The sequence below is a fragment of the Panthera onca genome, chromosome A1 (genome assembly GCF_046562875.1).
Source record: "Panthera onca isolate mPanOnc1 chromosome A1, mPanOnc1 haplotype 2, whole genome shotgun sequence".
In the NCBI taxonomy this organism is placed as follows: Eukaryota; Metazoa; Chordata; class Mammalia; order Carnivora; family Felidae; genus Panthera; species Panthera onca.
Genome location: NC_138339.1, coordinates 151,186,076 through 151,213,881, shown reverse-complemented (window position 1 = coordinate 151,213,881; position 27,806 = coordinate 151,186,076). Strand labels below are relative to the sequence as shown.

The window sequence follows — 27,806 nt, the reverse complement described above, 5'->3', positions numbered from 1 at the left end:
AGTTGAGCTTATAACAGGGAAAGCTATTTTCCTACTAGGTGATAAGCCTGGCATAGGCTGTGTGCTCCAGCCCTCAGATCCATTCTAACAGGGCTGACAGTGGGTCAGAAGACTGCACGAGACTGCCTTCCCAACATGGTGAACCTCCAGGTGCATGGCTTGAAGTTCTGCCACTGGAAGGATCTCCCTCCACCTCTGTCCATTTCTGGGTGATGCCTGCACATGGTACAGAACCATCTGTAAGTGTAAACCAGGCCCTGCTGCTTTCATTCTCAGTCAACTGATAGCAGGTATGGGTTGTGCCGTAGGTGCAGGCTGGGGGCAGAAGGCAGGGGTGTAGGAGCAGGCACCGTAGCACGAGAGCTAATTCCTCATACAGCCTAACCCGTGCTGTCAGGGCCCGCTTGCCCCTGATCTCCTGCATCACACCATCGTTGGATGTGGGGGCTGGGGGGAGGGTCACCATGCGTGCCCACGTCATGGCTTGCTGGGTCAAATAACACCCATTTCATGAAGAACAGCTCAGATTGTGTGATAACATGGTGGTCCACGGTCCAGCGTTCAGTCTCTACAAAGGCCCAGTAGCAGGCCAAGAGCTGTTTCTCAAAAAGAAAGAAGTTATCTGCACAGGATGGCAGGGCTTTGCTCCAAAATCCTAACAGCATACACTGTGACTCCCTACAGAGGTCTCCCACAGGCTCTGGAGAGCACCCCTGTCTACCACGGACACTTTAAGTGCTACTGGATCTGCTCAATCGTGTGGCCCACATGGCAGCCTGGACTTGCTGCAGAGCTTTCTTGCTTTGGGTTCCACTCAAGACCAATAGTTTTTCATGTCACTTGGTAAAAGGGCCAGAGTAGCACCACAAATGAGGACGTTGCTTCCAAAATGCTCACCACCAGGCAGTGTCTTCTTTTTGGTTGTAGAAAGAGCCAGAAGCAAAAACCTGTCCTTCATGGTAGAAGACACTTCGGTGAGCCCCACACCACTGGATCCCTAGAAATTTCACTGAGGTGGAAAACCCCTGATTCTCTGGGAGATTTACTTTCCCACCCTCTGACATGCCTTCGCAGTGTGTCCTGAGTAGTTGCTAATTTTACGCCCTCGATGCAGTTGGCATGGTATCACCCAGGTAACAGACCAGGGTGCTACCCTGTGGAGGGAAACACAGTCCAGGTCCCTGTGACGGAAACGGGCATGGGGCTGGAGAGCTGGTGTTGCCATGAGGCGGGACAGCGTTGCACAGTTTGCTGGGGAGCAAACTGCTCTGGTGGCCCCTCCTAACAGCATGAACAAAGAGTGTCTGCCAGAGTACACGCTGCGCCCCAGGTCCCACATGATGTGCTAACTTGCTCAAGTGTCTGGTACAGCGAGTGCCATAAGAGAACGACCTGGTCACAGTTGGGACAATCCACTGTTCTTCTCCAACTTTTCCCTGCACAGCCCAGTGAGTGCGCTGAGCGGAGATGGTGCATGGCTCACTGCCCGCGCACCCTGCAGGTCCTTGATGGGGACACGCACCTCTGCAATCCCTGCAAGAATGGTTCACTCTTCTAGGTAGTTCCAGTGGCTTCCCCAGAATAGCTCTCACTATGTAGGTCAGGGAACTGGTGTGGGGTTCTCTAGCTAGTGAGAGCGTGTATTCTGATTATATGCTCCAGGCCTGGGAAAAATAGCCATGGGCTGGGTTCAGAGGCCTACTGTGTGACTGTGTGAGGCGGACCTGATCTGAGACTCCATGGATCCCCTGAGCCCAATAAGCCCCTCCTCTGACTGGTGGGCCACAGGGCCGTTTTGGGTCTGCTAGCATCAGCGTCAGATCCAGTGTCCCCTAGTCCCTAAAAGTCTGATGACTTCCTGCCTCCAGTGCTCAGTCGCCCTGGTTAGACACCACAGGGCCCTGGGGGGAAGGCTGGCACAAGAAATGATAGTGTCAACAGATAGTGGCATCCCAGGGTTTCTCCTCAAGGGGGACGTGTCCCCATCCTTCAAAGGGTTTCGGATCTGGAAACTGGTTCAAGTCTGGAAGATGATTCAGGGGCCATGACTGCTTTCTAATTCAAGTTAGAGGCTCACTCACTTGACCCAGGGCCCTTCTGTGTACACAGCCCTGGTAAGGACCAAAGGCCCTGCCTGCCCATCTGTTACTTCCCTGGGGGCACGTGACCAACCAGCCAACACCACAGGTCTCTAGGACTCACACCACTCTGACTGCTGCTTCTGCTCTGCTGTCCCTTGTGGTGACCATCCCACGTATCTTCAGTGACTGCAGGCCACCAACTGGCCCTGGAACCCTGGAGTCCATCACCCCCGCCATGGGGAGGGTCCCGGCCCAGCACCCCGGAGTCCACCACCCCTGCCACAGGGAGGGTCCCGGCCCGACACTCTGGAGTCTATCACCCCTGCCACGGGGAGGGTCCCAGCTCAGGGGCAGCAGTGCCCACCATCCTTTCTGGCCTACACAGAAGAGTGGTTACACAGCTCCTCAAGGATATGGGGCCTCCTCATAAACAGGGTTCTCATGGTCCTGGGGCAAGTGTGTCCCTCTGGGCCAGGCTGGGTGGGGAGCGGGTCTCACATGGTAAGTCCATACGACCGTTCCAAACCTCACCCAGCATAGGTCACCTTCCATAATGCCTCGCCCGCCAGTGGATCGGTGGAGCCCTCTCCAACCCGGGTAGCAACAGTACTGAATCCAGTCCCTTGTTTTGTAGGCCCTCTGCTGTAAATGATGTCCTTTCCACCACTGTCCCCCACCCTTGATACCCATTCCCATGCATGTCCTGTGGACTTCCTTCTGTCTGTGGACACTGGAACCTTCACGCAACTCTTCCACAGGGTCACATCCTCCTCAGGGTCACGCTTTGTGCCTCACCTTTTGGGATCTGCTGTGACCCGAGCCTACAATTCATCTAGGAGCAAAGGAGGGTGGTGGGGTGGGTCTCTTCAGGAGACCTGCAAGGCAGTTACCTCAGGGGGGCCGTTACAGACTCTTCCAACAAAGCAGGATGACGGTGGAAGGGACGTGTCTGACGACAAAGACTCACTCGAATGGAGGGGTTCAATGCCCCCAGTTTAATCAGGACTTTCCCATATGTCCACTTTCCACTTTTCAGGATCCAGTTTCTTCTTCATCAGTATCCTAGGCTTAACAGAAGACAGCACACAAAGCTGGGGTTTCAATTTGTGCTGTGATTAATGTGCTCGCAGACGACACTCAGATCTGGTCTTTAGAAATCCCAGACCTGCTGGTTCAATATTTGCAAGTCAATCAATGTGACACACATCAATACAAGAAAGGATAAGAACCATATGATCCTCTCAATAGATGCAGAAAAAGAATCTGACAGAATACAGCATCCATTCTTGACAAAAACCTTCAACAAAGTAGGGACAGAGGGAACACACCTCAATCTCATAAAGACTATATACAAAAGACCACTGCTAATAAATATCATACTCAATGGGGAAAACTGAGAGCTTTTCCCCTATGATCAGGAACAAGACAGGAATGTCCACTTTCACCATTACTACTTAACATAGTGCTGGAAGTCTTAGCCTCAGCAATAAGACAACAAAAAGAAATAAAGTGCATCCAAATCTGTAAGGATGAAGTCAAACTTTCACTATTTGCAGATGACATGATATTCTATGTAGAAAACCCAAAAGACTCCACCAAAAAATTTCTAGAACTACTATATGAATTCAGCAAAGTCACAGGATATAAAATCAACATACAGAAATTGGTTGCATTTCTACACACCAATAATGAAGAAGCAGAAAAAGAAAACCAAGAGTCAATGCCATTTACATCTGCACCAAAACAATAAGATAAGTAGTAATAAACCTAACTAAAGAGGTAAAAGATCTGTATGTTGAAAACTATAGAAAACTTGTGAAAGAAATTGAAGAGACACAAAGAAATGGAAAGACATTCCATGCTCATGGATTGGAAGAACAAATATTGTTAAAATGTCCATACTACACAAAGCAATCTACGCGTTCAATTCAATCCCAATCAAAATAACACCAGCATTCTTCACAGAGCTACAACAAACAATCCTAAAATTTGTATGGATCCACAAGAGACCCCGAGTAGCCAAAGCAATCTGAACAAGAAAAACAAAACTGGAGGCATCAAGATTCTGGACTTCAAGCTATGTTACAAAGCTGTAATCATCAAGGCAGTGTGGTACTGGCACAAAATAGACACATAGATGAATGGAACAGAATAGAAAACCCAGAAATGAACTCACAACTATATGATCTTCGACATCTTTGTCATCTTCGACAAAGCAGGGAAGAATATTCAATGGAAAAAGGCAGTCTCTTCAGCAAATGGTGCCAGGAAAATTGTACAGTAACACTCAGAAGAATGAAGCTGGACCACGTACTTACACCATACACAAAAATAAATTCAACATATAGATGAAAGACCCAAATGTGAGACAGAATATCATCAAAATCCTAGAGGAGAACATAGGCAGCAACCTCTTTGACCTCGGCCATGGCAACTTCGGCCATGGCAACTTCTTACTAGACATGTCTCCAGAGGCAAGGGAAACAAAAGCAAAAATGAACTACTGGGACCTCATCAAGATAAAACGCTTCTGGACGTGAAGGAAACAATCAGCAAAACTAAAAGGCAACTGATGGAATGGGAGAAGGTGTTTGCAAATGAAATATTAGATAAAGGGTTAGTATCCAAAATATATAAAGAACTTATCAAACACAACATCCAAAAAACAAATAATCCAGTTAAGAAATGGGCAGAAGACATGACCAGACACTTTCCAAAGAAGACATCCAGATGGCCAACAGATATATGAAAAAAGGCCCAACATCACTCACTCATCATCAAGGAAATATAAATCAAAACCAGGATGAGATACCACCTCATACCTGTCAGAATGGCCAAAACCAACAACTCAGGAAACAACAGATGTTGATGAGGATGTGGAGAAAGGAGAACCCTCCTTGCACTGTTGGTGGGAATGCAAGCTGGTGCAGCCACTCTGGAAAACAGTGTGGAGGTTCCTCAAAAAACTATAAATAGAACAACCCTGTGACGCAGCAATTGCACTAGTAGATATTTATCCAAAGGATACAAAAGTGCTGATTTGAAGGGGTACATGCACCCCAATGTTTATAGCAGCATTATCAACAACAGCCAAACTCTGGTGGAAATAGCACAAATATCCATCAGCTGATGAATGGATAAAAAAGTAGTATATACATGTATTCATACGTGTATACATAGTGGAATATTACTCAGCCATCAAAAAGAATGAAATCTTGGGGCGCCTGGGTGGCTCAGTTGGTTGAGCGTCTAACTTCGGCTCAGGTCACGATCTCACAGTCCGTGGGTTCAAGCCCTGCATCAGGCTCTGTGCTGACCTCTTGCTTAGAGCCTGGAGCCTGCTTCAGATTCTGTGTCTCCTTCTCTCTCTGCCCCTCCCCTGCTCACGCTTTGTCTCACTCTGTTTCTCAAAAGTAAATAAATGTAAAAAAAAAAAAAAATTAAAAAAAAAGAGTGAAATCTTGCCATTTGCAATGACATGGGTGGAGCTAGAATGTATTATGCTAAGCAAAATGAGTCCATCAGAGAAAGACAAATACCATATGATTTCACTCATATGTGAATTAATAAATAAAACATGAACATATGGGAAGGAGGGAAGAGAAGAGAGGGAAACAGACCACAGAGACTCCTAACAGTAGAGAACAAACTGAGGGTTGCTGGAGGGGAGGTAGGGCAGATGGGCATTAAGGAGGGCATTTGTTGGGATGAGCACTGAGTGTTGCATGTGAGCGATGATTCACTGAATTCTACTCCTGAAACCGTTATTACACTTTAGTTACCTAACTAGGATTTATATAATAATAAGGTAAGAAACCCCGGCCCTGCAACCACAGGCACTCAGGGCATCTTTCAGGGCAGAGACAGGGCATTCAGGCCACTCTGTGTTACCCTGAGCTCATTCTTTCCTTTCTGCACTTTGTCCAGTGGAGTTGGGAGCAGCCAGCAAATCTCAGTTTGACAAAAATGCTATTAGCATCAAATACGTGGTCACTCGGATCCTTGCCTCTTAAAGTATTTGACTAGGAGTGTCCTGCAGAGATATTTTGTATATCTCTAGTGCTACATGCCATGCACTAGTGCGTGGAAATGAGAGTTATTAGACTTAAATCTAATCAGATTATTAATCCCCAAAACTGTAGAACACATTCAGAAATCACCCTTCAGTCTTAGTACCAGATTCCCTATCTGTCAGGTTCTCCAGAGAGACAGAACCTGTAGGACGGACACACACACACACACACACACACACACACACACACACACACACACAAATATAGAGAGAAGCAGAGAAGGAGACAGAGAAGAAGCGTGGGCAGAGGCGGACACAGGCCAGGACAAAGAGGCACCACCATCTCTGAGGACCCCTGGAGGCACCACAGCTATTTCCACCTGGGACCATGGTGGGACAGAGACCAAGCACCGTGACAGGGCACCTCCAGCAGAATCAAGGACCCCACAGTGTACCCGGCCTGGCCCACCCACGGGAAAGACCTCTGAGGGGACAATGAATCACAAAGCACAAAAATAAGAATGCAAGCAGTCAAGCCCACAGGGGTGCTCACACCAATGTCTGAAGGTGCCAACTCTTGATGGTGTGTTGGGGGCCAGCAGTCCGCCAGCCCCGGCGATGGGCTGCTGGAGAGACAGTGGGACACAGGGAGATGTGAAGGATGGGCGCAGGGGCAATCTTTCTGGGGACTCAGGATGCCTGGTGCCCCATGGAAGCAGCACAGTGGTTGGGAGTGGAAGGGTCTGTTTCTGTGACTCAGTCCTTCTCTGGTTCATCCACTGAGTCTTCAGGAAGAGGAACACAACATGTAAAACAGAGCAATAGCTCAGATATTTCGAGTTAGTCCATCGTTACCCTCATTTCCTAGCAGGAATCAAAAGCAAATAACAGGAGCTCATGGGTTGACACAGCAGAGAAGAAAGCACACTTTAGATAGCTCTTCCCAATTTCCTGTTGAAATATCGACCCAGACACAGAAAAAGGCAGAAACTGGCAACAAAATGGCAAATCAAAGGAGAAGACCACACGGATGGAGAAGTAAGCACTTGCACTATGTCTGTTTTACCCTATGACTGTAAATGGGACAATGTCCAAAGATGGTAGGAAAACCTGAACTTTGCACAGACAGCACCTGCTCCAGGATGGAGCAAGCAGCTGTGAGCAGAAAACTCAGGCATCCTCATGAGGGCTGGAGCCAACGGACTATGTACCGGCTCCCTGCCACAGCTCCTTGCATCCCTTTCTCCGCACCGGCCCCTGCATCTCTTCCTCCTTCCTCCGCACCAGATACTTACAGAATTGTAAGTAATTGTAGGTTGGTGCACTAAAAAAGGATGCTCAAGGATATGTCTGTTTGAAAAATTGTCAGAGGATGATCAGATTCTGACAATTACAAGGTGTGTGTGGTTTTATCCCCACACCAAGCCATTCACTCAGCTCTGGTCCCGTCCACATGGACTCCACTCTGGCCCTGTCCACATGGAGTCAGCATCAGACCTCACAGGCTCAGCCCCACAAGACCACTGCCACTTCAGACATCAACCCCAAGTCCAGACATCACCTGTGCTCTGACCCACAGGTGACAGATCACAAGTTCCCACGGCCACTCCTCGGGTCTGATGAATGTGCTGGAGGGGCTCAGAGAACTCAGGGAAATGTTTCACTTGCTAGGTTAGTGGTTTATTACAAAAGGATATGACTCAGGGATAGCCCGATGGAAGAGACGCCCAGGGTGAGGCACTGGGGAAGGGGCGGGAAGCTTCCATGCCTCTCTAGGCACGTCACTCTACCCACGTCTCCATGTGCTCCCCAGCCTGGAAGCCCCCCCCCAACCCCAAGACCGTCCCTCTGAGTTTTCACTGGGGCTTCATTGTATAGACATGATCGATTAATCCATTGCCCACTGGTAATCGATTCCATCTCCCCTCCCCAGAGGTCAGGGGCAGGACTGAAGCCTCCAACTCTCTGGTCCCACGGTGGGGTCCACAGGCCACCAGCCGCCATCCCTAGGGGCTTTCCAAAGTCACCGCAACAACATGAACTTGGACTTGTTATGAACACCGTGATACCTTCATTGCCGTCTTCAGTTGGGAAACCCAAGGGCTTTAGGAGCTCTGAGCCAGGAACAGTTACAAGGGCCGAGTCCATATTTATTATAAATCACACTACCAGAGATGACAAATCGAATACACATATTTTCCCCAAGGACAACGAGAAGACACGGCAGCAACCACATTTTGGAACCTAGAAACCAGACATACTTTGTGAATCCAGGAAAGTAAGGGAAAAGGCAGTGGTGGCAAAGCTGGGACACGACCCAGTCTGTGGCGAAGAACCTACACATGGAGACAGAGGGTACCAGGGACCTCGACAACAGGCGTGTTTGTGAAGCTGGGCCTTACCTCACCCCACAAGCAGGAGGTCTAAGCCGTGTGTCAGGAGGGAGCTGGCGACAGGGAGCCTGGCCAGCTTGCATGTGGTTCAGCTGAAGGGCGGGAGGTGAGCTGGGAGCAGGGGAGGGGAGCAAACTCCTCTCCTGAGCTGGAACACACACCCAAGTCCTTTCCGCACATGGCTCTCCAGAAAACCCCAAGACACAGAGGTCAGCGTGCCCATGAAGCAACAGGCTGCTATTCAGAAGGAACGTTTGGAGATTAATAAATAACTCGGAGAAATTAAAAACATCACAGAGATGGAAGGGTAGGAGGAAGACACACTTCAAGAAACAGAAAGTAAAACAAAAAGATAAGACACAGAATGAGATCAGAGGCCAGACAACTAGACAACAGGAATCTGAAAGGAACACACTTTAGAACTGAGGGGGAACCAAACCTCATGGACCAACCAGAGAGCTCCCTGGGGACTCCCCACAACAGCACCGATGGATGTGCATCAAGGACTGTGGCCAGGAGCACCAGGCGGTTGCTTTGCCCTTCCCAGGGGCCCAGTGTGCCCTCCCCCCGCCCTGCTCGGGTGCTCTCTGTACTTTGTCCTCCACTACTAATAAACGGTATTCTGCTGTACACATCTACTTGCAACTTGGTTGTTTTTTTTTTTTTTCCAGTTTACTTATTTTGAGAAATAGAGACAGAGCATGAGCTGGGGATGGGCAGAGAGAGAGGGAGGGAGAGAATCCTAAGCAGGCTCCGTGCTGTCAGCACAGAGCCCGACATGGGGCTAGAACTCACAAACCACGAGATCATGACCTGAGCCAAAACCAAGAGCTGGTTGCTTAACACACTGAGCCCCCTAGGTGCCCCCACAAGCACTCCTCTGAAGGTAAGATTTGGGGCTCTGTTCCCTGCAGCTCGAGCACACGCCTCCCACACCATGCAGGCAGTCAGGAGTGTCCCAGGACAGCAACAGGTGGTGCCTGCAGAGTGGGGTCACTCAAGTCAAGGGTCCCTACCAGCAGCAGCCACGCAGGCCTGGACTCAGGGCCCAGCACTAGGCCATCTGGTCATGAGTTCCCCGACAGCCATCAGGGACACAGGGAGAGGCTGTTCCCAGCAGACGCTAAAATCTCCTTCGTCCTGCACTCATCTTAGAATCAGCACAGTGCAGAGCATCGTCTCTGAGACCTTCTGGAGCCAGTGTGTTCACAGCAGCACCTGGCAGCACTCAGCTCTGTGCTCACGGACGTGTGAGGGGCACCCAGAGGCCCCGGGACACAGTATGACCTGCAGGCGACTGCAGAAGCAGGCGGGCGGCAGGACTGTGCGGGAAAGAGAGGAGCAAAACCCCAAACAAGGCTACCCTCTCACTAAGCGTGTCTGCTTTACAAAAACTATTTTTCATTCACAGAGCTGTTTATGTTACCAGGTCGTGGGTTTATAACTGCACTTTTTGAACAAACAAGTGATTTTTTGAATCTTAGTTCATAAAAAACAGATTAATATTGGCACATATGACCCACGTGGGGTCCTTGATGTGAAACAGAGGGGGGTCCTGCGATGGAAGGCTTGGGAGCAGCTGGAGCGCCTCAGTGTGGCCCCAGGCTTGCTGCTACGTGGCTGTGCACAACAGATGTGCCGGTGGACCGCATGTGACCTCCACGAGTCACCCGGCCGCATGGCCTGTTCCCTCACAGGCGCCTGAATAAGGTGGTCTTCCTGAGACACTGGAAACAGAGCCCTCCCCCCACAAATGTGCCACTGTAGCCCACCTGGCGGGGTGACCCATATGTACCGCACAGGGAATGGTGGGGAAGACACACAGGGCAGGGCTACGTGGCTGTGTGTACCTGTCAGCCACGTCCAGGTCGGATTCCATCTTGTTCAGGCCCCTGGTGATGCTGTCCAGCTGCTCGCCCTGATGGTGGAGGACTCTGGCCGTGTCCTCCAGGCGCTTCTGGGAACAGGCCATGAGGCCAGTCAGCTCCTTCCCCTTGGTCGCAGGAAGCGGTGCTTCCGGCTGGGAGAGCAGCAGCTCTCTCCAGAAATGCTCGATGACACTGAATGCGGCATTGCGACTGGGCTGCAGGGAGCCGAACCAGTGCTTGCGGTTGTCCTTCTCCAGGACAGTGATGGAGCTGAAGACGAAGTGAGAAGCCTCCTTCTTGATCGCAGTGATGCCAGACAGCGGGAAACTCACCAGCGTCTCCTGGGCCTCATCAGCCGCAAACTTCAGGGAGCAGGAGGTTAAGGAAAGCTTTCCAGGGACCCATCGCTTGTCCAGCTCTAAGTAGTAGGAGCACGGCCAGGTGTGCACGCAGACCTCTCCGCTCATCTGGCTCCTGGTGGGTCTGCTCCACGGCCTCGGCCACTCTGCCTGTGCAGGAGAGGGATAAATCAGTGGGTGGGGCAGGCTACAGCACATCATCACACCTGGACCAGAGACACTACGGCAGGGGTGGAGAGGGGGCGGCCAGGCTCTGAGCAGAGCCGTCTTCCTCCACCCGGAGTGAGCAAGATGCAGGCCCGCCCCACCAGAAGCAGGGTCCATGGCTGGACCTGACTGAAGGGCAGAAACCCCTGGAAACGGCCACCCCAGGATCCCTCATGCATACACTGTTTTGGCTGTGATGACCCCCCCCCCCCCATTCCTGACAAGTTCCTGTACTAACATTCTCCATTGGAAATGTGCAGAAACTGACTTAATACCATAAAAGAAAAAATCCCACAGAAAAACTTTTCCCTTCTTGTAAGGCCCGCTAACTTCACGAAGCTCCACATAATCGACAGGCTATGCATACAAACGTACACGTACAGTTTCATACAGTTACAAGCAGCAGGGGCGCACTGTTCACACCTACAGTTTGCATTTGCTAACGAAGGGCAGAAAGTCACAAACAGCAGATGTGAACAACCCCTGAAGGACACACAGTCCGCCCCTCACTGAACAGATAAGGCACTGAAGCCGGGACAGGAAGAGGACCTTATGCAAGCTCAGGCCACAAGCACGTGATGCTGACTTGGCCAGAGTTGGGCTTGGGAATGCCTCGTCCAGCTCACTTCTGGGCAAGGGTCCCCCGTACCATGGGCTTCTACTGCTACCCTCTGTCTTCACCCCTCGCAGTCACAACATGGCCTTCCCTGTGAAATAAGGAGAACAAATAACTAATGTCATCTCTTAACAACACACAGGGAGTCCCTGCATCCCGGCCACAGGCCACAGGCCCTGAGGAAACAACACTGGCTTCGGCCTGGGCCCGTGGAGCTCAGTCCACTGGACCCCTGTGAACATCTTCACTGAGTTGTACCTTAAAGACCTGGACTAGAGCAGAACGGCTGGACAAGACAACAAAGCCACGTGTACTGCACGGAGCTGCCCACTTACAGAGAAACACAGTGAGCGGAGAGTTGGCAATGCTCCACCAAATACAAACTGAGCTAACGCAGACTAAACTCCACAGCTCATGGGTGAAGGTGTGGTGACATATGGGAAGGAAGTCTTATCGGAGGATGGCACGGCAGGACAGCCACCGGTTCCTGTGACGGCCAGCTCTTGGGGCAAGGACAGCATTGTGCTCCTAACCCAACTTAGGGAACACTCTGGGGCTGAATGTGTCTGTCCAGCTCACCCCGCTGCTCACAGTTCTGTGGGTAGCAGCCTTCATTGAACACCGTCAGACACAGATGGCAGATGTGGTCCTGGCCTAGTTAACCAGTGTGTCGGATAGGGGACTCAGGAAAGTCCATCGAAGCTGAGATGGTACAGAAACCAGGGGCAGGAACTTCCAGGACGTAATTCTCTGCATCTCATGCCAGCTTTTGTCCCAGGCGCTTCTTCTCATAGTGGTGCAGGGTTGTCCCTCCTGATTGAGACACCATCTGCTGCCTCCTGGCCAGGATTACAGGACACTGTCCCCTTGGAAGCCTGCTCACAGCCCCCTGGGAGGCCCATCTCCTTGGCCACATGGTGAGTGCCAGACCAGGGGAGCCTCAGCACTACAGGTGCACCTGACAAACGCCAACCTCATAGTACGAGGGACCCAGGCATCCACGGTCCCAACTGTCTGCACAGACAACTGAGTCATGCTCCCGAGGGGCATGACCTGTGAGCGTTCCCAGCAGCCCTGCAGCCATGCTGGGATGGTGAGCAAGGTCACCATCTGCAGCAGACACAGCCGGACAGTGGGAACTGGAAAACAAGCATCTCTTCACCAGACTTCTGTCCCCACCAAGAGGGCACTCCCCTGACACTGACCCAAACACAAAACAGACTACAGAGCGCTGGTGGTAGCCTGGAGCTCTGGCAGGACAGGAAAGTCAGGTGCACACACCTGTGATATCCTCTGCAGGTGACCTGCTAGTGCCCTTCCTCCACGAGGCCCCTGCTGTCATCTGGAACATGGATGGCAGACAAGCCTCTACTCTCAGAACCAGGGATGACTAACATAATTTTGGGATTTTGAGCCCAAGACTAAGGTTGGAGGCCAGGCACCTCAGCCCTGCCATGGAGCCTGTCACTGTACTGGTCAGCACCTGGGACCAGCCTGACCCTAGTCCTCCAGCAGCCAGGAGCCCCCCCAAATCGGCCCCTAGTCCCCACAGTGTGCAGCCCACAGGGAGTGGGCTCCCTGTCCATACATAGACACTGTGTGAGCCCCGCTGGAAATCCCTGACCATAGCTGCCGGCCCAGGAGACACCCCACGAGCACTGCATGAGCCCCACTGTAAATCCCGACCACAGCTGCTGGCCCAGGAGTCACTCCACGAGCACCGCGTGAGCCCACGCACGCCTTCTGTAAACAGTGACTGAGGCCGGTACTGCATCGTCAGGAGCTCGCTCTACCAACTTTATGGCTCCTGCTGGGCCCGTTCATTTGCCAGTAAAATAACTGAAGACCCCAGGACAACTACACCTCTCAGATATGCTAGAATTCACTCAGGGAAGAGCAAGGGAAGAGGAAAGAACAGTCCAGAGGAGGAGAAACCTCACTGCCTACTGGGAGCAGCACTCAGGGTGGATGATTCTGAGGACGATTCCAAGGACGAAGCAAAAGGAGAAACCCGCAGCCGGCACCCCTCCTTCCTCACGTTCCCGTGGTTCTTCCCCGGCAGACGGAGTGGACAGGGAAGATGTGGAGGACCCAAGTGAGAACAGCACTCCCACACTGGCCCTCACTAGTCTGTGTGAAGCAGTGCCCTTGAGAGGCCAGGCCTCCCTCTCCTGCCCTTGATCCCAACCCTATGCAGCAACACCAGCCTCCTTGCCTTCTGACCAAAGGCCAGACAGTAAATACCCTGGACTCCGTGGGCACTGGTCACTGTCACAAGCACCCCGCTCTGCCGATGGAAGCAGCCAAGACACCACAGCAACAGAGTGGCATGGCTGTCCTCGTGGACAAAATAGGTGGCTGCCAAGCTTGGCCAGTGGGCCATAGTGGGCCCACCCTGACCACAGCACCGACCATAGCACTGCCCATAGCTCCAATCAGAGCACTGCCCACAGCTCCGACCAGAGCACTGCCCACAGCTCTGAGGAGCTTGTGAATGATCCTTAATGCTGACAGGCTCAGTCTACCCACCACAGAAGGCAAACATCACAAGGAGGGTGCCTTGGGCACAATGCTGGCACACCTCGGCCCCTGGTAAATGCCTGCTGAGCGAACTACAAATCACCTCATGTGGCAACATTGACCGCATCCACCATGGATGACTTTCTTCCTTCCAGGTCCTGACCTGGGTCTCTGATCTGTGCTAAGCTCCTGGAGTCCTTATTGCGTCTGGAACCCACGGGGACCTGTGCTGACCTGGGAAAGCAGCAGAACTGGGGATGCTCGTGGGGAGAGATGAGTGGGCATGTGGGTGCAGCGTGCGACGCTCGGCACTTTATGAGACACGCTATTGTGCATGGATAACTCCCAGGGCTTACATCAGACCTGTGCCCTGGACTGACACTCAGTATCAAGTAAACACCCTATTTTTAGTTAGTTTCCAAAGTAACAGGACCAGCGACATTTTACACAAGTTCCAAGGACTCTTGGGCACAAGCAGGTCTGGAGTCAGAACAGTGGGAGCAGTGTCTCTGGGCGCCGGCAGCCGCCTTTTCCATTACCTTTACCTCCTGCTCCTTAGAGGCTCGTGCTTTCAACCCAGAGGTTCACATGTGCTGTTTGGGGGTGTCCCGCTGCAACAACGTGGTCTATTCACAGGGCGTGTACCATCCCTCTAACGCTGAAGGCAGAGAATGAGGATTTGTCCTCATTCCCACGGCATTTCCCACCAAGTGCTAACTTTTAAACTCCCCCTGCAGCCCTCTTCTCTGGCTGTGCACAGTACATCACTGGGCTGCGTTCAGGCTGGGAGCAGTGCCCTGCCCCAGGCCCAGGAATGTGCTCTTCCCACAGTTCCCCAGTGATGCCAGGCCTGCCATCTGGGGGCCTTTGAGGGGCACAGCCCATGTTTTGGCCCCAGCCCTGCTCTCACGCCTGCTGCCACAGCCCCATTGGTGCAGCGGTGGCAACACTGACCACACCAGAGGGCCACCACATGGACTACAGGTAATAGCACAAAAATCCTACCCTTACAGGCTCAGTTGTGCAATCAGACCTGGGGAGTGTGTGGACCTGCTAGCCCAAAGCCTCCTCTTTCTTAGGAACTTAGTTGCAACCTCACAGCTTCAGACACTGGAATCCTGGGGTTCTTCCCAGGTGATACCAATCTGAATGTCTTATTTCTCCCAAGCCGCAAACTTAAAGCCGTATTTCCTAAATCTTCAAACAATCACAAACACTCTGTTTCCCACACTTTCCCCAACTGCCTCCCAAGTCTGCAGCCACAAGTGAAATCCAGTAATTAAGGACCACGGAGCCAACAGATGGCAAGATTTTGACAGTACACAGTCAAATTTTTGCAAAAGGGTAATGACAGCATAAGCTTACACATGTAACTTTTCATACATATGAAACAGACCGTGGGTGTATGTGTGTGTGTGTGTGTGTGTGCGTGTGCGTGTGCGTGTGCATACAAGGAGAGGAAGAAAGAATTAAAGAACAAATGCATACCTGCAAGGATAGCTCTATATCAAAAAGTTTTTTAAGTCTTATCTGGATGAGATCAGAGTGATTTTTTTTTTTTCTTATTTTGAGAGAGAGAATGCACACAACCAGGGCAGGGGGGCAGAGAGAGAGGGAGAGAATTCCAAGCAGGCTCCACACTGTCAGCACAGAGCCCAACACCAGGCTCAAGCCTACAAACTCTGAGATCATGACGTGAGCTGAAAGCAATACTCAGATGCTCAACCGACTGAGCTGCCCAGGCGCCCCATGGGTGATTCTTTCCCCCCACATGAACGGCCCCAGGTGTCCTTGCTGATGGCCACATGCTGACCTCAGGGCACAATGAAGCCGAGTGGGAAGCCGGCACCGCACACACAGAAGCACACAGCTCTTCACACTGCTCTACTCACCACAAACACTGTCTACCACCTGCCCCACCTCCTCGGTGTTCTCAGCTCCCACCGTGGATCCCACTTCTACCCGGAACTCAGACTCACCCCAGCTCATTCTCCTCCTGCCCCCCCTCCTCTTCCTTTCCCCACTTCTGGTCCTCCCTATTCTCCTTCTGGGTAAGCTTCATGTCACTTGGGAAGAATCCCCCTCAAGCCCTCCTCCAAAGCTCAGAGTCCCAACATCCCCAGAAGCTCCGTATCCCACCTGTAAAGGTAAGCAGGGTGGCATCTTCCTTATTTAATAAAAGAGAGGCACCTGTCCCTCCTCCTTACACAGAGTGTCTCCTTCCTGCAGGAATGAGACAAACCCAGCGTCCAGATTTTACAAGGCAGTCACCAGCTGCCAACTCAGAGCTGTAAACACACACCTGCAGAACAGAATCAGAAACTTCTCACCAGGTTCAAAAGACCAAGGAAGTGCATCTGCTTTTCCCTCAAGGAGATGAGAGCTCTAATTGTCCTTTCTTCTGCTTTTACCGTGTGTGACACACATTCTGCCCAACTCTATACTCTCTTGCAGACTCTCTATGTACATGTAATCTGCCAACTTCACATAGTAACAAACCTACAATCTTTCTTTCCATGTTGATGTGGGTAGGTTTGTGTTCACAGAACATTTCTTTCTCCAATATGCTAAGGCCCTAACTTGTCACCCTTTCCCACGTCCCCACTCAGAGGTTCCTCCATCTCAGACCTACTGGTGTGTGCAGCCTCAAATCCTCACTCTTGATCCCCCACACTTCCATTTCAGGCACCTTATTCCCCCATCATGCCCTCCCGGCCCTCACCATCCCAATGGGTCCCAGGATTCCCTCCTGGCCCCCAGCATCCTGTCCAGGCCCCCATCACCCCCCGGGCCTCCGGTATCCCCTCCAGGTCATTACTCCCTAGGCCCCCAGCATCCCATCCAGGACTCCATCACCCCCTGGGCTCCCAGCATCCCCTCCAGGCCATTACCCCCTGGGCCCCCAGCATCCCATCCAGGCCTCCATCACCCCCTGGGCCTGATCACCCCCTGGGCTCCTAGCATCCCATCCAGGCCTCCATCACCCCCTGGGCCTGATCAACCCCTGGGCTCCCAGTATCCCATCCAGGCCTCCATCACCCCTTGGGCCTCCAGCATCCCATCTAGGTCCTCACTCTCTGGGCCCCCAGCATCCCATCCAGGTCACCATCACCCCCTGGGCCGCAGCATCCCGTCCAGGCCCCCATCACCCCCTGGGCCCCCAGCATCCCATCCAGGCCTCCATCACCCCTTGGGCCTCCAGCATCCCGTCCAGGTCCTCACCGTCTGGGTCCCCAGCATCCCACCCAGGTCCCCATCACCCCCTGGGCCCCACGTTCCCTCCAGGCCATTAGCCTCCTGGGCCCCAGCATTCTATCCAGGTCCCCATTACCCCCTGAGCCCCAGCATCCCCTCCAGTCCCCCATCACCCCTGGGCCCCAGCATCCCACCCAGGTCCCCATCACCCCCTGGGCCCTACATCCCCTCCAGGCCATTACCTCCTGGGCCCCCAACAACCTATCCAGGTCCCCATCACCCCCTGAGCCCCAGCATCCCCTCCAGGCCCCCATCACCCTTGGACCCTGCATCCTCACCAGGCCATTACCTCCTGGGCCCCCAGCAACCTATCCAGGTCCCCATCACCCCCTGAGCCCCCAGCATCTCCTCCAGGCCATTACCCCCCTGGGTCCCCAGCATCCCCTCCAGGCCATCACCCCCTGGGCCCCACATCCCCTCCAGGCCATTATCTCCTGGGCCCCCAACAACCTATCCAGGTTCCCATCACCCCCTGAGCCCCAGCATCCCCTCCAGGCCCCCATCACCCCTGGGCCCCGCATCCTCGCCAGGCCATTACTTCCTGGGCCCCCAGCATCCCCTACACGTCCCCATCACTCCCTAGGCCCTGCATCTCCTCCAGGTCATTACACCCTGGGCCCCCAGAATCCTGTCCAGGTCCCCATCACCCCCTCCAGGTTCCCAGCATCCCCTTCAGGCCCCTATTATCCCCCCGGGGCCCCCAACGTCCCCTCCTGGTCTCCATCACTCCCTGGGCTCCTGCATCCCTTCTAGGTACCCAGCATGCCTTCCCGGTCCCCCAGCATCCCTTCCAGGTACCCAGCATCCCATCCAGGGCCCATCAACCCCCTGGGCTCCCAGCATCCCCTCCAGATCCTCACCCTCTGGGCCCCCAGCATCCCTTCCAGGTCCCCCAGAATCCCTTCCAGGCCCCCCAACATCCCCTCCAGGTTCCCAGCATCCCCTCCAGGTCCCTATCACCCTCGGACCCCCAGCATCCCCTCCAGGTGCCCAGCGTCCCCTCCTGGTCCCCATCACTCCCTAGGCCCCCAGCGTTCCCCAGGGCCCCACCTCTGACCCCCATGCCCCTTCGTCAGCCCAGTGCACGCCCCACCATCTCCCCTGGTCAGTGGCGCGCTGGGAAGAGGAGGGGTTCTTACCGCGACAGTAGTGGAAGGCGGGACTGTGCCGCGGGAGGTGTGGGTGGGCTCCGGCACAGGCCCAGCCGCACAGTGCGGGCGCCGCTTACCTGTGTCAGCCGGGAGGCGCTCAGACCGCGAGACTCGGGTCTGGCGCGGCTTGACAATCTCAGACGCGGGAGGGACCAGATGCTTCAGAGGTGCTAAGGAACACCCCCGCGCCTGCGCAGAATGAGGCCCGCAGGCTGCTATGCGCATGCGTCCAGTGCCCGGCGCTCCCTGTTTCGTACTCGGGCAGGAACTCTGCCCGCATGCTTTTAATTCCGCTCCACGGCGCCGGGCCGACCTTGGGCTCTGAGAGCCTGTGCGTCGCGGTTTTCGCTCCGGCCGGCACGGAGGCCGTGAGCAGCCGGTGCCCCTAACGTCTGCTCCGGAAGTAGTTTCAGCAAGTACTTCCGATCACTCTCAGTCTTCGGGCCGGACAACGGGAGGCGAGAGTCTGGGCGTACGCCCCTCACCGGGCAGCGGCGGCCTTTGCGCCGCCCGCCCCGCGCGGACGCCCAGCCTGTGCCGGGATGGACAGAGAGACGCGCGTATACGCCGAAAATCATTTCCGAGGCCTGAAGGGGCGGCCCCCAGGCGGCGCCTGCCCGCCGCCAGGCTGCGTGGACTTCATCGAGAATCCGGACTCGTTTTCCTACGCCGACTTCTTCAAGGGCTACCTGCTTCCCAACATGCCGTGCGTCTTCTCCAGCTCCTTCACCGCCGGCTGGGGCAGCCGCAGGCACTGGGTGACGTCCAGCGGGAAGCCCAACTTCGAGCACCTGCTTCGGAAGTACGGTGAGGACCGGGGGCCGGCAGCCGGCGGTGGGAGCGCGTACCCGAGGGTGGTTGTCTTCGGAGAGCCTCGGAGGAGTCAGTGCCGGACCCTGTTGTTTCAGGAGATGTCGTCGTGCCTGTTGCCAACTGCGGGGTCCAGGAGTACAATTCGAACCCCAAAGAACACATGCCGCTCAGAGACTACATCAGCTACTGGCAAGAGTACATCCAGGGGGGCTATTTCTCTCCTCGGGGCTGCCTCTATCTCAAAGACTGGCACCTGTGCAGGTAAAGGGGCGCTGCGCGCGCAGGGGCGCTGTTTTACCTGGACCTAAACGAGCCCTGGTTGCACACGGGGCAGCTCGTCTTCTCCCCAGTTAGGGATTTTGTTTCAGGGGGGTAGGAGGGGCAGAGAGAGAGCTGGGGAGGGGAGGATGGGTAGGGAGAGAAAGGATCCCAAGCGGGCTGCACGCTCAGCGCAGACCACAACACCGGGGCTGGATCTCGCGGTTCTGGAATCACCCACCACCTGAGCACAAATCAAGACTCCGGACGCTCAGTGGATTGAGCCAGCCAGGCGCCCCGCCCCCAGCCAGGGTGTTTCGGCGCGCATAGACCTGGCTCTCTTCTGGTTGGAGGCGTCCTCTTCAATCACAGGGTGGGTGACTGTGAGGAATGTGGCCTCCCGCGGCCACCTCTTCTGCTTCACGTTTGCCCAGAACCCTCTTTAAGGACTCCACCCTCTCTAGCTGGCAGGTAGTACTCAGCCTTCGCCCTTCCTCTCAGGTGCCACTAGGACTGGCCTTCCCTTTACAGCCCTGCTTTTCCAAGTTAGGCCAGTGCCTGTCCACCTTGGACTGGGAGTGTCCAGTCTCCAGCAAGTCTCCATCACTGACCAGCAACTCTCTGTCTGTAAGGAGGCCTGTTGTGGTCTCCCCACCTAGCACTCGTTTCTTTCCCTGGGAGCTCTGACATGCATGGGCAGCCTCATCCCATCTGCTGTGTTCCCACTCTCTGAGGTCGTCCTGGGGTTTTTTGTCCCTTTCCCCTGCTCAGGGGTGTGTTTTTCACAAGCATCGACCATTGTACTCAGACCCCAGCGAGCAGCACAGGGCACAGAGTGGGTGTTAAGTTAGTGTCGGATGGATGAGTGAATGACTGAATTCTCATTTTGCTGGTGTGGTAAGTAAGGTTCAGAAAGGTAAACTGAGACTAGATTCGCTCCCTTGAGGTTCCTGAGACTAATCCAAAAGTACACTTGGCAGCAGCACGCCCTGGGTGCTTTCTGCCCCAGTGCTGCTTGTTCCTCACAGACCAGACACAGGTCCTGGCCCTCAGGGACTCCTGTTCCAGCAGCACGTATGGACTTGTAGACCCAGATGCTCCCACACTGTGGATTCAGGCTTCCAGTAAACAATAAGTGAGTTTTCTGGTGTGCGTTCTAGGTATTGCACGAGAACTTGTTCGAGAAACTTGTTCAGTGATTATATGGTGGCTGATTTTGGCTGAGTGTCACATATGGAAACCCTGGAAACCATAGAACAAAGAACCAAGCAACACTTGGGTCAGGCAGGCAGAGGTGGCCATCAGAGACATGACATTGGAGCAGGGTTTTGAAGGATAAGCAGGAGTCTGATGGCACACAAAGGCATGGCCGCAGAGGGAGTGGCTGGTGTTCTGGGTAACTACAGGTGGTTTAGGGCTCCTGGGGTTCCCCCCCTCGTGGCCTGTGACCATGAGAGATGTGTGAGTGGCTCCAGAAGCTTGTTCCAGCATGTTGTTGGGGGGGCTACCCACTCCCTTGGGCTGCTTTGGTGTGCTCTTGTGCCTGGGGCCCCATCAGCTTGGTTGTGGGATCAGGTTTTTGGACCAGGGGGATTTCGAGTGTTGAGAGGTAGGAGAGAAGGATCTCAGCATATATGGGCCTGTGGTGTCGCATCCACTCAGACTGGAGGTCACTGGTGGGGTGAAAGCACAGAGGTCCCCAGACTCTGGAAAGACAGGGTGATGCAGATGAGGCATCTGGAGCCGTAGCCCAGCCAGAGGCTGAAATCCTAGAAGTGGTGCTGGGAAGTTCTGGAGCAGTCAGGTCCCTGCCTGTGTGGTCGATGCGCCCCGAAAGCCGTTTTACCTGCTGTGACTGTGGTTGAGCCATGGGGGCTGTGGTCATCTGGTGGCTGGACTGGCGCTGGGTGGTCAGTTGGCACTGGCTCTGGAAGGCAGCTCGGGGTTGCTCATCCTTCCAGAACGCTTAGGATCTAGCATCTTGTTAGCCACTCCTGCCACAGCCCCCTGCCACCCCCTCCAGGGACTCATCGGCGGAGGACGTCTTCACCTTGCCTGTGTACTTCTCATCTGACTGGCTGAACGAGTACTGGGACTCTCTGGATGTGGATGACTACCGCTTCGTCTACATGGGGCCCACTGGCACCTGGTACAGTCTGTCCGCTTCCTCCCTCCTGCTGGCACCTCATCCCCTCCGCTTCCCTGCATGCGGTCCTGAAGCCCATCCACTCCATGAGAGCCCCTGTTTGCTGCCAGCTTAACCCACTTCTCCCCTCCCGGGGCTCTGCCTGTGGCCGTCCCGCTGGAAAGAACCAGATGGCACCCAGCCAAGAGGCACTAAGGGGATGTTTTGCACAGGTCACCGTTTCACGCCGACATCTTCCGCTCCTTCAGCTGGTCTGTCAACATTTGTGGGAGGAAAAAGTGGTTCTTCTTTCCTCCAGGGCAGGAAGAAGCCCTGCGGGATTGCCATGGTGGCCTGCCCTACGATGTGACCTCCCCTGCACTCCTTGACCGCCGTCTGTACCCCACTCGTGAGCACTGCAGCCCCCCGCTGGAGGTCACGCAGGAGGCGGGCGAGATGGTGTTCGTGCCCAGTGGCTGGCACCACCAAGTCCACAATCTGGTAGGGTGGGCACACCGCATCACACATGCCCGCAGCGTGGCCCAGACAGGCCAGGGAGACACGTCCTGGGGTCCTCCTGGTGTGGCTCCCGCCCCAGAGAGTCCGTCTCCCCCTGTGACTGCCCCTTGGCTGGCCCACCAGTCCTCACCCCTGGCACGTTCTCAGATGCCTCTCCACAGAGAGGGTTTAGGCTCACCTCTGCTGACCCCACCCTGTCTAGGAGAGCCTGTGTGCAGGCCGGGTTCCACCAGCCCGCTCTCCCTGCTGGCACCTCTGGGACACAAGAGCAGCCCTTTCAGGGCTGGGAAGGGCTGGAGGGACCTCCAGGCTGGGGGAGGGGCAGTACCTGCCCTGGGCTCATGGGGACACCTCTGCCTCACCCCTCCCAGGAGGACACCATCTCCATCAACCACAACTGGGTCAATGGCTGTAACCTGGCCAACATGTGGCACTTCCTGCAGCAAGAGCTCTGTGCCGTGCAGCAGGAGGTCAGTGAGTGGAGGGACACCATGCCTGACTGGCACCATCATTGCCAGGTAGGCCAGCCTGGACAGGACGGGGGTGTGGGAAGTACTGGGAGGGGCTCCGCAGGGCTGCAGTGGGGACTAGGGAGGGGCTCTGCAGAGCCAGGCCTGCAGTGTGGGGAGGGTGTGGGGCAGCCCCCAGGGCAGCCTACATTCTCAGAGGGGGCTAGAGCTATGGTCTTGGGGGCGTGGTAGCCTCTAGGTCTGCCTGTGTGAAGGGCCCTCTGGGCCTGGGGCAGGTCACTGGGGTTTCCAGCTTGTAGGACTCAGACCCATCCCATCGCTGGCTGACCCCCAGTCATCTCTGTCCCCATCCTCGAGAACTGGGCCAAGTTTCTGGATCCTTTGTGGTCTGGGCCCTGCCCACAGTCAGCAGATACTTGCCTGGAGCTGCGAGCAAGCTGTGGCTCACTGGCTGCTCCTCTCTGGCCAGGTCATCATGAGGGCTTGCTCTGGGATCAATTTTGAAGAATTTTACCGCTTCCTCAAGATCATCGCTGAGAGGAGGCTTCTGCTGCTGGCAAAGGGAATGGGCCCTGATGAAGTGGAGGGTGAGGGTGGCGAGGGCACCATGCTGGGCCCCCAGCAGGCTGCTTTCGACATCGGCCGGATTGCCGAGGTGCTGGCGTCCGTGGTGGCCCACCCAGACTTCCAGAAAGTGGACACTAGCACGTTCTCGCCGCAGCCTGAGGAGCTTCTGAGGCAGCTAGAGGAGGTCGTGGTCACCACCACAACTCTTTAATGCATGCTGCGTGGATCAGGTACCCCATGACGTGACAGGATTGTGGGGCACCAGCATGGAGGGTAGGCGGCCTCCTCTGGTGCGCCTTCCGGAAATAAATCTCCACGCTTCTGTGTGGCCTGGGACACATCACCTCCCACTGAGCCTTGTCACCTCCAGTGTCCCAGGCATGGCTCCTGCTCTTAAGGGCGTGATAGCATCCTGGCTGTCCGCTGGCCTCCCCGGGGCCCTGATGCCTGTGCAGAGGGTCCAGGCTCCTGGTCCTGAGGTTTGGCCAGGGCTGAGTATTCTAGATCCAGTGAGGTGCTGGGTGGGAGGTGTTGGTAAGTAAGATCTGCAGCAATAAGCCTGGAGTGTGCTGGGGACTCAGGTGGGGGCAGAAGGTGGCTGGGATTCTCGGTGCCCCCGGCCTTTTAGCAAAGACCAGCCTGCAAGCCCACAGGCCTCCCGTCCACGGCAGCGTGAGGCAGCTGGTGTGTCTGGCAGGGTACCCTCTGCAGCAGGACCACTGTGTGAATGTGCATCTTCCCCTGGAGCAAGCCCCTTCTTGTTGGCGGGGACTGGGGCCCAGGGCAGCCCCCAGGCCAGGGCTTCTGTCTCTGTCCCACACTAGAGCCACTGTTTACACAGAACCTGCCTTCCCTCTGCGGGCCTGTGCCCCGTCCTTGGCCTCACGCATGCCCCCAAGAATCACTGTGGTGCAGCACTCGGGCACCACTCAGGGTCTGTGGGTCTGCTGGGTTTTATTTCTCTCCTGCTTGAGACAGCCCTGCCTTTTCCCATCAGGGGTAGACCTGGAGCCCAGCGAGGGCTACATGTTTTCATCTACTCAGACTCTACCTCTTTTGTAACTTCCATGAGATGCCACCTCCTGAGTGAACCTCTCTCCTTCCCAATCAGAAGTGTCCCTTCAGTATTTCCCTGGCACTTTATTAACTCCACATTGCATGTATCTATATTTATTACTGATCTCCTCTAGCAGATTATAAGCTCCTAAGAGTCAGGAGCTTGTGTTAACCATCTTGTATTCCCCACAGTAACTTTGTAGAATCTTGTACCTAGCAGATGCTGAAAGGTGTGTAAAGAATTGAATGGAGCTGAGGACCAGCAAAACTAGATGTTTCTACTGGCCATTTTGGCAGCTCTCTGATGGTACTTAGCAGTGCCCCTTAGTATAAGCACACTCTCTCTGCACATAAAACAATAGACCATGAACCTAAAGATGTTTTTTTCTACCTTTCTTGTATTATGAGTCCCACTTTGATTCTGGAGCAACTCTACGTGTATGTGTGTACCATCAAAAATGTCTATGCCCCACCAGCCAGGAGGTGTATAGGCAGAGATGGCACTGGTAAAGTTAATGTGAAATCAGTGGAAATTTTCTGTATTAGCATTTTGCAGGTTCGGGACTCTCCTACTTAGGTAACTATGGATAAGTACTTCCCATGGTCTCCGGGGCCCCTGTGACCCTCTTCCACCCTTCACTCATGTTTGTCTTTGTCATCCTAAGCCACCAAACAAGCAGTATGTGGTTCAGAGCACGTCTGCCCCGTTGAGCCTCCAAACCTTGCACAGCACCTCTGCCAGGCAAAAAAAGTTCATCGTTGCACCCTGTGGTCTATTTGAACTGCATGCTCACCTGTGCCATTCAGTTTTCACACCTTGCACACCTGTGTGCCACTTAACAGAGTGGTAGGGTTCTCCAGAGAAATGGAACCCACAGGATCTACCTAGAGCGAGAGATGGTGAGTGAGATGTGTTGACACTGTGCCCTTTGGTCCAAAGCCTGGAAACTCAGGAGGGTGTGTGTGGCAGCCTGGAAGCAGAATTGCTTCTTTGGGAAACCTCAGTCCTTGCTCATAAGGCCTTGAGCTGATTGGGTGAGGCCCACCCACACTGTGGAGTGTCATCTGCTTTGTTGAGGTGTGCAGAATTAAAAGTTAATCATATCTGAGAGATGCCTTAACAGTGATATCCAGCCTGGCATTGGACCAAATGGGTGGGCGCTGTGGCCTGGCCAAGAGGATGTGGACCTGACCACCAATCACTCCCCAGTGTTCCCTTGCCTCTGACCACCCACCCTGACATTGAGCACCTTGCCCAGCTGCTGTGGGCAGTCGTATGGCCACCCTCTGTGTACTCCTTTGCACCGGGCCCCCCTGTACTCTGCCGTTGGACAGTCATGTTTGCACGCTTCCCTGAGTGTTTTCCAGCCACGTTTTGGCACGCTGACTAAACCAGTGTGCATTCACTGGGTTACTGAACAGTTGCCCCTTGCACCCTTGTTCCATACCATCAGCTTCCACCACGGGAATGCCCACTCTGCCATTTCTTTGCTCTTTGCACAGCCATTATTTGCCATTTTGGTCGCCTTTTACACACTTGTGCACAACTCCACAGTCTATGCTTGTGTGTTTTTTCTCCAGCTTTCACCCCAGCACATCCTTCTGCAGTGCTTACCACTTGCTCCTCCTGTGCTGTCAAACATTTGATCCTAGCACACCCACTTGGTGCTATCAGACCCTGTCTTGTTGCACACTTCCCATTCGGGACCCCTGGACTGTCCCAGGCCAGGTCACCACTTACCGTCATTCTCTTTACAGCTCCCTCCATAGCCACGGTGTGCCATCAGATACTCGCTCTGCAAACCCATGACCACTGCATGTGTGATCGTCCCTTGCGTGGTAATTCTGGATCTTCCAAACCAAGAAGTGCCACATGTGACAATTCTGGACCATCCAAACCAAGAGATGCCACATGTGAGCAGCTGCTTGCTCCATGTTGTTCTTTTTTTAAAGTTTATTTATTTTGAGAGTGTGAAAGAGGGAGAGAGAATCCCAAGCAGCCTCCACACTGTCAGCACAGAGCCCAACATGGGGATCAGTCTAATGAACCTTGAGATTATGACCTGAGCCAAAAACAATCAGATGCTTAACCAACTGAGCCACCTGGGTGGCTTATGTTGGACGATCTGCACACTCCTTGGGCCTGGCAGACGTGAGCCCTGCTGTGTGTGTAGGTGACACTTGCAGCCACTGAGGAGGAGGGGATAATTCAGAATTGCCCCCTAATTCACCTAGCTCTTGCTTCTGTAGGCTGTCTGTTGGGATGCTACTGGAAGTCTGTGACGGGACACACAGGAAGTTATGTAGGGCCTTGGAGGCTCTCTGGCATGTGTGGTGTAACCCTTCAGCCTCTGGTCCTGGGGAAGGATATGGGAGGGCACTCCAGTAAGCTCAGGGCAGTGTGTGTTTCCCACCTGGATTGGAGGCATTCTGGTATTGGTAAGGCAGCGACTGTGGTGCCCATGGATGGTCATTTCTGGTGACACCCCTCACCTGTCAGGCTACATCTTTCAGCCTCCTCATGGGAAATGTTGGCACTCCTGTCACATAAGCAAGGCACAGGCCTTGACCAGAGTGACCATAGTGTCCCTGTCTAGGGCATTTCTGGAGTAAGCTATTGTGCAAGGCATTGTGGGGATGCTTATGGGATGAGGCCCAGCTGTAGCTCTAAATTCTGCATCACAAACCTTTCCCCTGGACAAGAAGCCAGCAGGAAAAGGAATTCTGAGGTCAGAGACCACCTCCCAGGAGGTGTTAAGTGTAGGTAAAGAGTGGGCCATGGGAGGTCCTTGGGGAGGCTTGCAGAGGCTAAGTCCTGCCTGCTCTCAGTACATTTACTAATAACCTTTCTCTGGCCTCATCCTTTCCATGTTCTGTGTTCTCCTTTGCTTCTGGCTTTTGTTTTGTTTTTACGATTTTTCCCACTATGGGCTGATGGAGTTCCAGAGTATGACCTTGGAAACTGTTAATTTCTCAATCCTTGTCAGAAGAAATCTCAGCAAGAGAAGCAGAAGTTTCCCTCTTCCTCCAAATTGTAGAAATACAGCTACTGTCCTGGGAGAGGCAACAGTCCTGGCAAGGGCTGTATAAAGACTCCCAAATTTGAGTGGTTGTTCCCATACCTGAGAACGTACCTCTGACCGCTAAATGCCAGGAATTCTGAGGGGTTGCCTCTGCTCCTGTCCAGGGTCACAATACTAATGTGACCATGTCCTCCGAGGGAAGAGTGTCTGGGCGTGTCTCGCAGTGGCTGGAGAGTTGTGGCTGGCCCTTCTCACATCCCACACCTAAAATAAACTGATAACCCTGCAAGACTTCTTATTGAATGAGGAGTGAGTGTTTCATTTAAACGCAGGAAATGAAAGGATGAAATCACAACTCCCAGCTGTCGTAGAAAGAGGATTTTAATATGGTATTCATGTGTAGCTTCTACATTTATGTTCAGTATTGTCCAAATCAGTAAGCCCTTTGTTGTTTTTTTTACCTGTTGTGCAAAAATTCAGTTACCCTCTCACCTCCTCTGAAATGGTCCCCTC

At 53.9% G+C, this 27,806-nt stretch overlaps 2 protein-coding genes across 7 annotated transcripts in view; one reads left to right on the top strand and one right to left on the bottom strand.

The window, feature by feature from the left end:
* Nucleotides 1–18,810, bottom strand: part of SNAP47 (synaptosome associated protein 47) — a 51,768-nt gene extending 32,958 nt beyond the window's left edge. The window contains exons 1-3 of one of the 6 annotated variants that reach the window (XR_013557676.2): nt 18,540–18,808; nt 10,337–10,863; nt 8,496–8,723 (exon numbers count right to left, since the gene is read on the bottom strand). Coding sequence is in view for 5 of the 6 variants with exons in the window: in XM_078452186.2 (XP_078308312.1) it covers nt 8,496–8,723; nt 10,337–10,821 (713 nt within the window). In the remaining variant the exon portion in view is untranslated. The other 5 variants (XM_078452186.2, XM_060636509.3, XM_060636504.3 and 2 more) reach the window with 5 other exon arrangements.
* Nucleotides 18,811–18,864: 54 nt separating this feature from the next.
* Nucleotides 18,865–27,587, top strand: JMJD4 (jumonji domain containing 4). The gene is made up of 6 exons (XM_060636510.3): nt 18,865–19,269; nt 19,371–19,536; nt 21,557–21,682; nt 21,892–22,159; nt 22,549–22,695; nt 23,117–27,587. The coding sequence occupies exons 1-6, from the start codon at nt 19,005–19,007 to the stop codon at nt 23,423–23,425; spliced, it is 1,281 nt and encodes a 426-aa protein (XP_060492493.1). The 5' UTR covers nt 18,865–19,004; the 3' UTR covers nt 23,426–27,587.
* Nucleotides 27,588–27,806: the final 219 nt, after the last annotated feature.